Source organism: Cololabis saira, chromosome 8 (genome assembly GCF_033807715.1).
Source record: "Cololabis saira isolate AMF1-May2022 chromosome 8, fColSai1.1, whole genome shotgun sequence".
NCBI lineage: Eukaryota > Metazoa > Chordata > Actinopteri > Beloniformes > Belonidae > Cololabis > Cololabis saira.
In genome coordinates, this window is record NC_084594.1 from 35,797,883 (window position 1) to 35,810,469 (window position 12,587).

Sequence of the window (12,587 nt, forward strand, 5' to 3'; positions counted from 1 at the left end):
CAGACCACAAAAATAAACGCCTGATGATTTACTCACTTTATTAACCCGTGCCTTTGTTTTAACTAAAGTGCCAAGCGTGTGCACGCAGCCTCAGTGGAATCAAGGGAAATGTTCTGATCTGCTTTGGGCCCAACTTTCATGGTCCTCTTCGCAGTTCCCCTCCAGTCTTTCAGAAATTGTTTACAGCCTGTAATCTAAGACATGCTATTGATTTACAGAGACCGTGCAGCTTTATGGGTTATGTAAGTGTTATGTAAGTGTGTGTTATGGGATGTCAGGATGGCTGGCTGCGACACGTTTAGGCCCACAAGCACAAGTCACACACACATTCCACAGGGGAAAAGGATCTTTATTAATACTTTAATATATATATCAATAATACTTTATATACAAAACTATGTACAACCATGTGTTACACTCCAAAATAAAAAAAATCAATTTTATCTCTTTCGATGCAAACTTTTAACTTTACATTCACACTATTTGCTAGAGACATAACAGTTAAAGCAGGTTTGTTTAAACTCCTGGCATCATCTGGACAGAGCGAGCCCGGGTGCCGGCGTGAGGGGCGACCCGGCTTCACCGTGACCCGGAGTTCGTGGGCAAAGATGCACATCTGCACGCTGTTCTGTCTGCACACAGCGACATGCTACGTCAGCCTTCCTCCAGTAGCTGCACGCATACACTCAGTGGGTCATGTATCAAAAATAGAAATGTACAAGTATTATAAGCAAAAAAAAAAAAAAAAAAAGGAATTACAAGACAGTACTTCACAGGAACGGCAGCTAAAAAAAAAAAAGCACATCAATTAAATTGTAAAAGCATGTATGGCCACGCGACCTGAATTCTCCGAACACCGCCAAGTTCCTGTGTTCATTTAGCTACGACAGACGTGAAGGGAGTCGGCACGTCTCCGGTCACCAGACATTCTAGTATAAGCATTACAGACTGAGGGTGGACCCCTCCATCCAGAGATCTACCGCGGATAAAAGTCCAAGCAGCATTTACAGGGGGGTTGAAATCACTCTTTACATTCATTAGACGGGTGTGTAGGTGTGCAGCGGGACAGGAAGCCGTGCGTTCCGGGCTCTAGTGTGCTGGTTGAGCCGACCGTCTTCACAGTGTTTTCAGAGCCGTGAAACGGGTGTAACATGAGGCTTGATGTGGGCAGTCCACGTGGCTCTATCATTAGCTCCTACTTGACTTCAGGGGCTAATGATAGACGGCAGCGGCCGCTCACGCTGCCCCCGGGGGGTCAGTGTGCCGATGTGCTACAGCTGTGGTTTGAAGGGTAACCAGGAAGTCCGTCAACCCTCTTTTCAACATTCAAAAGGGAAAGATTCAGACAGAATCTCTGCTCAGTCTTTGGTTTCCAAGTTCAAAGGGGATACCTGCTTTAAAGTGTTGTGGAGGCCGGGGGAGTCCGCCGGGGACCCGGCCCTCGGGGACATCACCAGGGTGTCCGGGGCGAGGCCCACGCCGGGCCCGCTGGCCATGCCTGGGTACATGACCGGCATGTTCCCAGAGTACCAGCACTTCTCCAGCATGGGCAGGTACGCCGCGGCGGCGGCTGCGGGGGGGATGAGGTAGAACGGGAGGCAAAAGGGCGGCTGGTTCGGGGAGAAGCTGACGTAGCTGCCGGGAGCTCCTGCCGCCGCGTGAGCGGGGAGAACCTCGTCCTCCGAGGAGTCTGATCTCGACCTCTTGGCCTGAGGCTCGTCCCCCTCCTGCTTGATGGCGCTGGCCATCCGCTCCGACGCCAGACTCTTCAGCTCCCCCTCCTTCCTGTGGGTTTCCATCCACTGGGCTTTGGGCTTGTCGTGCTCTCCCCCATAGCCGCTGTCCGTGTCCGTGTCGCTGCCGCTCTGCTCCCCCGTCCCGTGCTGGTAAGTCCTCTGAATGACCGGAACGCAGTTCTTAGCCGGAGTCTCGGGGAAACCCGCCGCCTGCCCGCTGGGCTTCCTGGCCTTCTCCGAAGCCTGGGCGGCGGACTCTTCCGGCTCCAGGTCGGTTCGATGCTGCAGGACTTCTGCCGCCACTTTGTGGATGTGACTGATGACGCGGGACGGGGTCAGGTCCGAGCCGCCTTCCTGGCTGGCCAGGTAGTGGAGGACCTCTTTGGCGCACAGGTGGAAGCCGGAGCGAAACATCTCCTCGCTGCTCTCTGCTCCGTCGCCTCCATGATCGCCTGAGTGGGTGGAAGCACAAAACCAATATTTAATTATTTTTTCCAAGAGCTTTCCTTGAATCAATTCAATTTTATTTATATAGAGTCTATTACAACAGAAGTTGTCTCTAGGCGCTTTCCAGAGACCCAGAACATGATCAGATGCACCACACTGCACAAGACTCCTTCCAGGCATGCTTCAGTTTTTTTCTAAAAACAATAAAAAAGCCTGCTTGTGCATGACTTCTACAGTGAATAGTTGGGGTAAAGCTGACACGTACTTATGTGTAGGTCCTTCTGCAGAGCCAGGATCTTCTGCTGCTGCTGCTCCAGCACGGCGCTCAGGGTCTTCACGTGCTTGAGCGTGAGCTCCAGCACCACCGCCTTCTCCAAGTGACCCAGCGTCTAAAACAGGAAGACCGCAGATAAGCATGTTGATCTTACTTATGCAACACATTCTGCAGCCCGACTGCGGGCAGCTGGCCAACACGCGGGAAGACGTGGAGTCCAGGCGCAAACTGCGCTCCACCAGCGCGCATGCACGAACCATCCTAACCACACATTCAATTACATTACATATTTTACATTATTTCATATTATTATTACAAGAAAAACATGTGGCTTCATTTGGACTGAATCAGATCTCTCAGAGTCTGAAGATAAATAAAATTTAACCAATTCTCGGTTATGGGGAAAGTCCCAAAACGGACCGCTTTTAGATCCAACTTAATTACGCACAGCCCTCTGATTGTGCAGATGATTGATCATATTATTATTTATTTGGAATCGGCAGACACACTTTTAATCCCAACTTTAGTCCACTAAATAAACCCAGCAGAAGCGTGCAAGAGAAAGCCATTTCTCAGGCTCACCGTGAGTTTCAGATGTTCGGGCAACAAGTCCTTGAGCTGCGCGATGCACTCGTTGATTCTGTCGCGGCGCTTCTTCTCGATCAGCCGGTGCGGTAGTTTATACGTCTCCTGTGGGGGGGACACACACGCTGCAGTCAGCCAGCCCGCCACATTTATATAATAATAATAATAATAATAATATATTCATATAGCCTGATTTATGGTTCCGCGTTAAATCGACACAGAGCCTACGGCGTAAGGTACGCTGTATGCTCTGCGTCGGTGTAACGCAGGACCATAAATCAGCCTTTACACGGGTCCATCCTGCACGTCGGTGGACCGGGGCTTACCTTGCACTCGTCGCCGCGCTTCACGCCCCTCCGCGGCTTATACACGTAGATGGGGAAGTCCATTCTTTGGAGAGGAGACAGGAATAGTTTGTTTAGTGAAAATCAGAGGAAATCACGCTCAAATGAAAGAAATAGGACAGAAACAAACAAACAAAACAGTGAAAACTAGTTACCCGTGCATGTCTGCAATATCCATCGGTGCGTGTTTGGGCACATAAGGAGGCGGCTGCGCGCTGGTAATCCTCTCCATGTCGCTTTGACCGAAACCCCCCCTAAAAATGTCTCAAAAAAAGAGTCCAAACGAGTCTCTGTAGTCTCTCCTCAGAACAAGCCAGGAACCAGGAGGAACCAGGGAACCGGTGCGGTCCCGGTGCGTTGGAGTGGAGCGCTGCTGCTGGAGTGTTGTTGTCACCCGGAGGTCCGGACTGCGTGTCTGTCTGTGTGAGGATCCACGCCCGACTCAATGTGCGGATCTGCTGGGTGGGTCCTGAGTGTGACTACGTGTTGCTCCAGCCCTGTGACTGCAGGCGCGTCCCCGCCTCGCGGAGAGACGGTAGAGCCGCTGCGCGTCACATGAGCCTCACGTGTCGGCGGTGCTGTCAGCTCCCCCCCCGGAGTCCAGCCCTCCCCCCCGGAGTCCAGCCCTCTGTAGTAGGGAGGGAGGGGGGGAGCAGTCCCGTGTACCACCACGCTCCTGCACGCGGGACGCACCCGTGCACACACACGCGTGTTTACACGGACTGCAAATAAAGCAACAGCTCTCCCCAAAGACCTGGAGTCAATTATAACCTCTCCAAACTTTTATTGAACAACAAGCAGGCTCCTCTCAGTAATTCAACGAATAATATAATCCAATAAGGAGAATTAGGTTTACGAGGAGTGTGATAAACAAATAAAATAGGGAAAAATGGTATATTATACTTGCTTAAGATATGTTTAGATATTTATGTGGATATTTATATATTATATGTTGAGAGGGATAGTTATAATGATTTATTATGTATGTAGCATATATATATATATATATATATATATATATATATATATATATATATATAGGGATATTTATGTAGTTTATATAGACTAGTATATATTTATATAGATTTACATAATATTAGTATTTACTATTTTCTATATAGCCTATTGATATAATATTTATGTAATAGTTATATTTTCTATATACTTATATGGATAATTATGTAGTAATAGGCATGTTTACGTAGTATTTATCTAGACTATATTTATATGGATATTGTGTAGATATAATAGCAATAATGTAAATTCATAGTTATAAAGGGCTAGGAACTAGGAAAAAGTGTATACTTCTTCCCACTCCTTTTTCGAACCTATGTGCATATGAAGTTGTTACTGTTTAGGCTATTTTTATTTTTTATATACATGTTCGAAATAAATTCATTCATTAATTCAGAATTAATTAAGATGATGAGCGCGCTCATAATTCAGTTATTAAAGTTATTGTCCTGCTTCATGCGAGCCATGGACATGTAGAGGAGCCTGCCAGGCGTCACATGAGGAAATTGGACATGGATCATTTCAGAAACGGTTCCGGTGAGCCGCCTGCACGTGCACGTGCGGCGGGATGACGCGGCCGCCGCCGAGCGGTTTGTTTGGTAGTTTTGGTGTCGGGGCCGTGCGGATTACAGCCCGTGCTGTACCAGCGCTGCTGAACCAGCGCTGCTGTCACGTTGAGCTCCTCATGGACGGCCGGGAGACGGATCCCTGCCGGTGACGTCAGGCCAGCGCTCCTGAGCGCAGCGACCGTCCGCTCGGTCCCAGCCGCCGACGGCCCGAAGCAGACGCACTATTAATAGAAAACGGACCTGCAGATAGGGGGGACAGGGACGCGCTGCTGCTGAGCCCCCCTTGAACCCCCCGGGGGGGCTCGGGAGGAGCGCGTCTTCACCCCAGAAAACATTTGGTTTGTTGGCTGCACCATATTCTGAAAAAGTTAATGTCAGTAGTGTCATAGTTCGGTGTGATTAAACCCGAGTGTGTATGTTCACGACTGCTACGGAAGAGTATTAGGGCCAGGCAAGAGAAAAATAAAAATAATATTTTAGAGGAGGAAGATTTTTTTTCATTATGCTCTTTGAGAAAAAAGTCGAAATGTCGAGAAAAAAAGTCGAAATGTCGAGAAAAAAAGTCAAAATGTCGAGAAAAAAGTCAAAATGTCGAGAAAAAAGTCAAAATGTCGAGAAAAAAAGTCAAAATGTCGAGAAAAAAGTCAAAATGTCGAGAAAAAAGTCAAAATGTCGAGAAAAAAAAGTCGAAATGTTGAGAAAAAAGTCGAAATGTCGAGAAAAAAGTCGAAATGGGGAGAAAAAAAGTCGAAATGTCGAGATTAACGTTGAAATGTTGAGAAAAAAGTCAAAATGTCGAGATTAATGTTGAAGTATAATTTCAAGAAAAAAGTTGTAATGTCGAGAAAAAAGTCGAAATGTCGAGAAAAAAGTCGAAATGTCGAGATTAACGTTGAAATGTTGAGAAAAAAGTCGAAATGTCGAGGTCAATGTTGAAATACTACGAAATATCGACTTAATACATGAAATTTCGACTTTATTCTTGAAATTGTATTTCAACATTAATCTCAACATTTCAACTTTTTTCTCAAAGTGCACAATAAAAAAAAAATCTTCCCCTCATGAATATTTTTTTCCTGCATGGCGCTAATACTCTTCCGTACGACTGCTGCACCAGCGGGACGTGGAACCGTTTCTCGTCAGGAACCGTCCCGTGTTGCTCCGGTTGACGTCCACACCCTACATTTAACCCTTATGCTGCTTGACAGCAATTAAAAACAAAAACAAATACTCCAAATGTCGTTTTTTAACTCTGAAATTTGATTTACATGGAAATTAAGACATTAAAAATTCTTACAGTATATTCATGTATATTTAGCCCAACATAAATGTTTGTAACCCAATTTGGATTTTAACCTGCTGAAATGTCTCAGAGCCAGGGAGGAGGAGGGGAAAAACAGTTCAGTGAGTAAATTATGTTTTGTGCTCTAAATAGTAGTCTTCAACTAATATTGGTAGTAACTGTATTCATGTTTTTTTCTTCTTAGATACAAGACCAGTTAAATGGTTACGATGCATAAACATGGTTACATGATACATTTCAGTAGTTCTAGAATGTGATTGACAGTTTTACTTTTAAAATTGTTTGGAGTTACATTTGAAAGAAAAGAAGAAAAACTTAGGGAAATATAATTAAAAAAAAGGCTCAGTGGTACGAATATGTCTTTTAAAAGGACGGCCACATTAACCTGCCTTTAAGGTTAGAAATCTGAGAAATCTTGTGGCTTCATTTGGACTGAACTGGATCTCTCAGTCTGAAGATAAATACAATTTAATCAATTCTTGGTTCTGAGGAAAGTCCCAAACGGACCACTTTTAGATCCAACTTAATTACACACATTCCTCTGATTGTGCCGGTGGTTGCTGGTGTCAGAAAACTGAGGCCAGTTTCCAGTCCAGAGGCGGTGTCTGCGAAAGCCAGGGGATGGATCCAGCTTCCAGTTTAATATTTTTTTTTGTGATCAATTTTTTATTAAGAAACTCGTGGTAACAAGATGATCATAGTACTGTCATAAATGGCATAGAGAATGGAAGCAGTACGGTCAGAGATTCTCTCCTCTTCCTATGGTGAAAAAATAAAATAAAAATAAGAAATAAAACAATACAAAGATAAAACAAAAAAATTACAGCAACAATAATAAAACAGTTCCAGCTTCTATTTTAATATTTAAACCGGAAAATGGACTGAAACGGTGGCATTAACCCCGCGAGACAAACTAAACACCGCCAGCATCACGGAGGGGCCCGGCTTACTCGCAACCAGAAAGGTCACGGTTCCTGTGATCAAATATTTGATAAATTCATCTTCTGCTTATGGGATGCTGATAAACATGACTGATTTATGTCGCTAGTCAACTTACACTGGGACATTAGATAAATCATTACAAATGATTCATCTGTCATGAAAAGCTGGCCACGTGTGATGAAGCACTAGAGCACAGCGATATATATCAAAAAGCCAATTAATAATCTCTCGTAGAAAGTTTGAGCCAACATCAATAACTGTGCAAGAAACATGTTAATTACATCAATTTTAATAAATAACTACTTTAATATACAAATCGTCATTACTTTGTTTAATCCTAACATTTTTGAGTTACAGTTTTTTGTAATCTTAATTTTCTATACAAAAGCAAAAGAAAGCAAACTTTATTTACATATAGTAGTCCAAAAAGAAAAAAAAGAAAAGTACTTGCTATTTGTAGCCTGAAAACCAACAAAGACGCTCATCAGCGTGAACGCTGACGTTAGTGACTCAGCAGAAGCAGTAAATCGTGTTCGACTTCACTGGAGGAAGGAAAAAAAAAAAAAGAAAAAAGGAACAAAACAGGCACAAATGGAAGAGGTTTGCAGCAAAAGTGGAGAAATTATACTAAATGGTGTTTACTAGCATATAAATTACACCGTAACAGCGTGGATGACAGTGGGGATACTTTAAACGTCCTTTACAAAGCAGTTCAATAAGGAAGCTAATTTCTTTAGCACTGAGATAAGACCATTAGATTAAACAGCTGGAAGAAATCTATCCGTTTATATTGCTCTCACACCATATACTACCTCTAATGGATACAGTTGTCACTCAAAGTATGCACACTTGAAGAAATAAAGAGAAGGACAGCTTATTATTTTAACTCTATTCTTGTGTAACTGCAGACACGTTTGTCTGGTGACCGGGACCAGACCGACGTACTGGCCAGCGCTTTTAAATGAGACGCAACTGAGGGAACTTAAATCTACACACCAACAAGGTTGCATATTTAAGTTAAAAATATTGCACAACATACAAAAATAAATAAATAAATACTGCTCATTATGCATGACGTACAAATAAAGAAACCCCTTCGAAAACAAACAAAACCACCCCCCAAACAGTTCATTATTTCCAGTTAGCGTCCCCATGTTTCAAGGTCATCTCTTAAAGGCCATGTGTTGAGAAATCCAGTTTATTTCTAAGAAAACCATTTGGCACAGACGGAACAGAACAGAGTGTGGGTGTCTGTGACACGAGGATGGGTAGAGCTACACATCGCCTTATAACTACCTATGTTAAAGTGTCTCCCTACCGTTTTACGCTACTGTCACACTCAGCAGAGCAAACACTAACGTGCTCCTGGCGAGAGAGCTGCACACGTCGGCCGGTGGAGCAGCGTCGCCGCCGGTAGACCTCACGCAGGCTGCTGCGGGTTGATGTTCATGTGTTGAGGGTTTCCCAGCAGGCCGATCCGCTGCTTTTGCTTCCTCTGCTCCGTCATCTAAAAGACCAAACACAAAGTCCGAGTTTGAAGTCGGTCTGCAAGCGTGCACGTCCTCTTCTGCCAACTACACCGGCGGTCGCCGTTTTCCAAACCGCAGAAAAAACAACAATACTTTGCATACTGCTCAACCGAAACAGATTCTTCTGAAATCCTTCCAGCCTCAGCATCTTCTTTATTCGCTCTTCTGACGAAAGCAGCATGATACAAAATACTAATTGTGAAACTCCGTCAATAGAAATTTCAGAGATCAAGCAAAGGCCGAGTCATAGCACGTGTTAACCTTCACACCAGCAGGAACAAGAAGGTCCTTTTATTTAGTTAATTATTACCGTAACTTAAACACGAGCCGGTGATCTGAAGCTCGGCAACAGTCGGAGGACAGAATGGGCCTGCAATAAGAGGAAAACCTGTGTGGAAGGATGTGCTGGAGGAAATATAGTTGAAGCACATCAAGTGGACAAACCCAGTTAGCAGAAGAATGCGCTCCTCTCCGGCACTAGAAGCCTCTGATTAAGCTCTTTTTCTTGGGTATTAACCAATAACAGAGCGCGCTGCCTTGCAGCACTACATTCCCCTCTGAGCTCTTTTACCAATCATAAACATTTTTTTTAAATACGGATCATAAAAGCACATTTTGAAGCCGGATTGAATGTGCCTGTTGTAACCGTGACTTTTAAAGCTTACAGAAAAAAAAACAATCATTTCCTCCTGTCTGGGTCAAAATGTCTTGGAAACATCCACTTCCTCATACATAGTTCTCATTTCAACAGCAAAAGACATTTTTACAATTCTGTTTACTAGAAGTACCAGCTTGCAACACTTGTGCAATAGTACCCATATTTTCATGCACTCTCAGCAGAATATTTGTCTACTCTCAAAGAATAACTTTCATTTATTAGTCTTGTCAAAACCAATTTCTTTTCATCACTACAGTTTATAATTCTCTGCCATTACAAACAGCGAGGAATGTTTAAAATTGCAAATAAGTTCAATGGATGGAAGGCAAACGCGACCCCAGATCTGAGCCGTTAGGGCAGTGATGAAGTTTATTTGAGGGACAGATAAGTTGTTGGTCATGATGAAGACTGAATGCCATGGAGAGTCTCACAGACGGTGCTGTGAACGATGACACATCCCCTTTAGCATTTAACAAGCTCTGCCTCGAAAGGGCGAGCAGCGGCAAACCAGCAGAACCGTGTCAGTCATATACGCATCTCTCACAAAAAATGTCAGGGGGACTTGTGTTTCCCGGCCGCAAAGTGACACATTCTCACTCTTGCCTCACCGTCGAGTTTCAACTAGGCCTGTGTTGAAAAAATTGATTTTCCAATTCTAAATCGATTCTCATATTGATTCCTAAAAATCGATTCGTATGTCTAAAGATCGATTTTTTTAAATTTTTTTCATCATTACATTCCAACTTTTGGTATTTTTTTGTTTATTCCCAAAAAAGGAGCATTTTGTTGGACACGAGAATAACTAATTGCCATGTCTTTGCTTTTCAATATCTTTAAAGGTATGAAAACATGAAAGTCTTCAGTTATAATTGCATAAATTGTGTATATTACATGGAAAAAATTTAAATGGAATGTGTGAAAAAATAAAACCGATTTCATACGTTTGCTGCCCTGGATCTGTTTGATAATTCTGACCCACAATGTTTCTGAAAGCAGTTCTATCAGCATTCTGGGAGGTGATTGGTCCTTACAGCATCATTAGCTGCCAATACTTGCTGTTGAATCTCAATATAATACTAGTATTAATATGTTGCAGAACTACAGTCATATCATTCAAGCAACAGCTCAAAAACAGTTTTAATAACAGTAACCCAAATCAATATCGGTATCAAATCGGATCAAATCTTGATAATCGATTCTGAATCTTAAGAATCGGAATCGAATCGATTCTTGATATTTGAATCAATCCCCAGCCCTGGTTTCAACCCACCTGCTCTTTCAGCTCCGTCAGCTGCCCCGAGAGGTTGGTCACCAGCTTCATGGTGGACTCCAGCTTCTCCTGCAAGCTCCTGATCTCGTTCTGCTCGCCGTCGGCGTCGCTGCTGACCAGCGACATGGCCCGCATCCGTGGAAACCAGTCCAGGTTGTGTTCCTGTGGAAACAGAAGCCGGCATCTCAACCCGTCACCAGCCTGCTGAAGGTTTTCAAGGAGCCATTTTTCAGGCCAAATTTGATTCACCAAATAAATTAAATTCTAACAGTTAAGTGAAAGTGACATCAGGGTCTATTTGATTAGGATTTGTCAGTTTGATGTCTGTTGGCTGTGTGCAGTGATTTTAATCAAACTGAGCGTTACGGGACTTTCCGTGTCAGACTCACACGGGATACGGAGCTATTCATGAGCTCAACGTAAACAAGCATTTCACTGACTGCTGCAAACGTGCAACACGACTCACAAGCACACGAGGCTCGGCAGAACTTCCACAGCGTGGAGTCAGCACCAGACATTTATCATGTTGTTTTCTTTAGAGACTTAGATCTCCTCCGAGCACGTCAGTGGAGAGCTGAGTTTTGGACCGGAGCCCGACTCAACTCTCGGTCAGCGCTGGGATGATTTGGCTGCTGGGTAACAACTTTAATAAGGTTTTGCAAAGTGGGCGGAGAGAGTTTACACAGATAGGTCTGGTTACTGCTGAGATTTACATGTATGAACAAATATAAATCAAAGTGAAAACAGTAAATATTTAAAGTAAATACAGTTTAAGCATAACCAGAGAAACAAAAGTATTTATTTCTAGAATCTAATTAAATTAAATGCAACTTCACTGCACTTTATTACAGATGAAAAAAGAAAAAAAACAACAAACGATGCCTGGCATCCACCCCTGCCCGGCTTGGCGTTGGCCTTCATTCATCAGAGTTCATTCTTGCATCCATCTCCGTTGTCTCTTCAGTACCAAATGTCAGTTTTCTTGCTCTTTCAAAAACGCGCCAAAGTCATATGGCACTTTTCTACTAGTACCTACTCAGCCCGGCTCGGCTCGCCTCCACTCAGTTTGGTGCTTTCCCACTAGGGGTCGAGGCGTTCTGAGTAGATACTTTTTCTGTAACTATTCTGCCGAGGTTCTAAGCAGCTGAGTCGGCTGTATCTGACATCATCACACTACAGGCCACTGATTGGTCGAGGGGTTGGAGTCAGACGTCTGAGTCAGGATGTGACATCAGCGAAAGAGCGATTCTGACGGCGGCTTCTTGTTCATTCTATTCGACAGGCAATGGCAATGCAGAACTCTGCTCCGTGATCCAACTCTGAGGTGCAGATGTTCATAAACCTGGTGTCTGAGGAGAGAATTAAAAAGGGATCTAGAAGGACGATAAGGAACGACAAGATCTACCAGAAGCTCTGTCACTTCAAAGCTGCTCGCGGCTCCCAACGGACTTTTCAGCAGCGCCAAGACAAACAATTGACAAAAAAGACAAAAAATTTTAAAACGTTGCCGCTTGAAGCTTCTCTCACTCTCATTTTTTAACTTGATATCAAACACAAGCCACAGACCCAGCAGCACATCTATCATCTCCATGTTCTACATCTTTAGTGTTGTTGTCTTCTTCGTCTAGAGCACTGGTTCTCAAATGGGGGTACGCGTACCCCATGGGCTACGTGAAGGCACTACAGGGGGTACGTGAGATTTTAAAATATACATATATTTAAAAAGTAAAATCCATGCAAAAATCCTTTAAAAATAAATATTTCATAAATTTATCTTCAGGAGTAGGCTATTTAACTTATTATCCTAAAACCGCAGAGTCTCCCCCACACCAGGATAGTTCCACCTAACCTGTCAATCACCTGGCTTCACCTGTCAATCACTTGGACCAACGATGGAGTCATGGTTGAAGCATAGC

The 12,587-nt window shown here is 43.7% G+C and overlaps 2 protein-coding genes across 13 annotated transcripts in view; both read right to left on the reverse strand.

Annotated features, from left to right (window-relative positions):
• Positions 1-346: 346 nt before the first annotated feature.
• On the reverse strand, positions 347-3,914 carry LOC133448913 (class E basic helix-loop-helix protein 40-like). Its single transcript, XM_061727891.1, has 5 exons — positions 3,542-3,914; positions 3,369-3,432; positions 3,040-3,147; positions 2,449-2,572; positions 347-2,188 (listed from the first exon to the last, which is right to left on the reverse strand). Exons 1-5 carry the CDS (start codon positions 3,616-3,618, stop codon positions 1,359-1,361), a joined length of 1,203 nt encoding a protein of 400 aa, XP_061583875.1. The 5' UTR covers positions 3,619-3,914; the 3' UTR covers positions 347-1,358.
• A 2,903-nt stretch (positions 3,915-6,817) lies between these two features.
• The window catches only part of LOC133448914 (inositol 1,4,5-trisphosphate receptor type 1-like), a 116,812-nt gene continuing 111,042 nt past the window's right edge, over positions 6,818-12,587 (reverse strand). For all 12 annotated transcript variants that reach the window (XM_061727904.1, XM_061727903.1, XM_061727894.1 and 9 more), the window contains 2 exons: positions 10,672-10,833; positions 6,818-8,721 (listed from right to left, as the gene is read on the reverse strand). In XM_061727904.1, the coding sequence (XP_061583888.1) occupies positions 8,635-8,721; positions 10,672-10,833 (249 nt within the window). In that variant the 3' untranslated portion in view covers positions 6,818-8,634. The remainder of the gene's footprint in view (positions 8,722-10,671; positions 10,834-12,587) is intronic.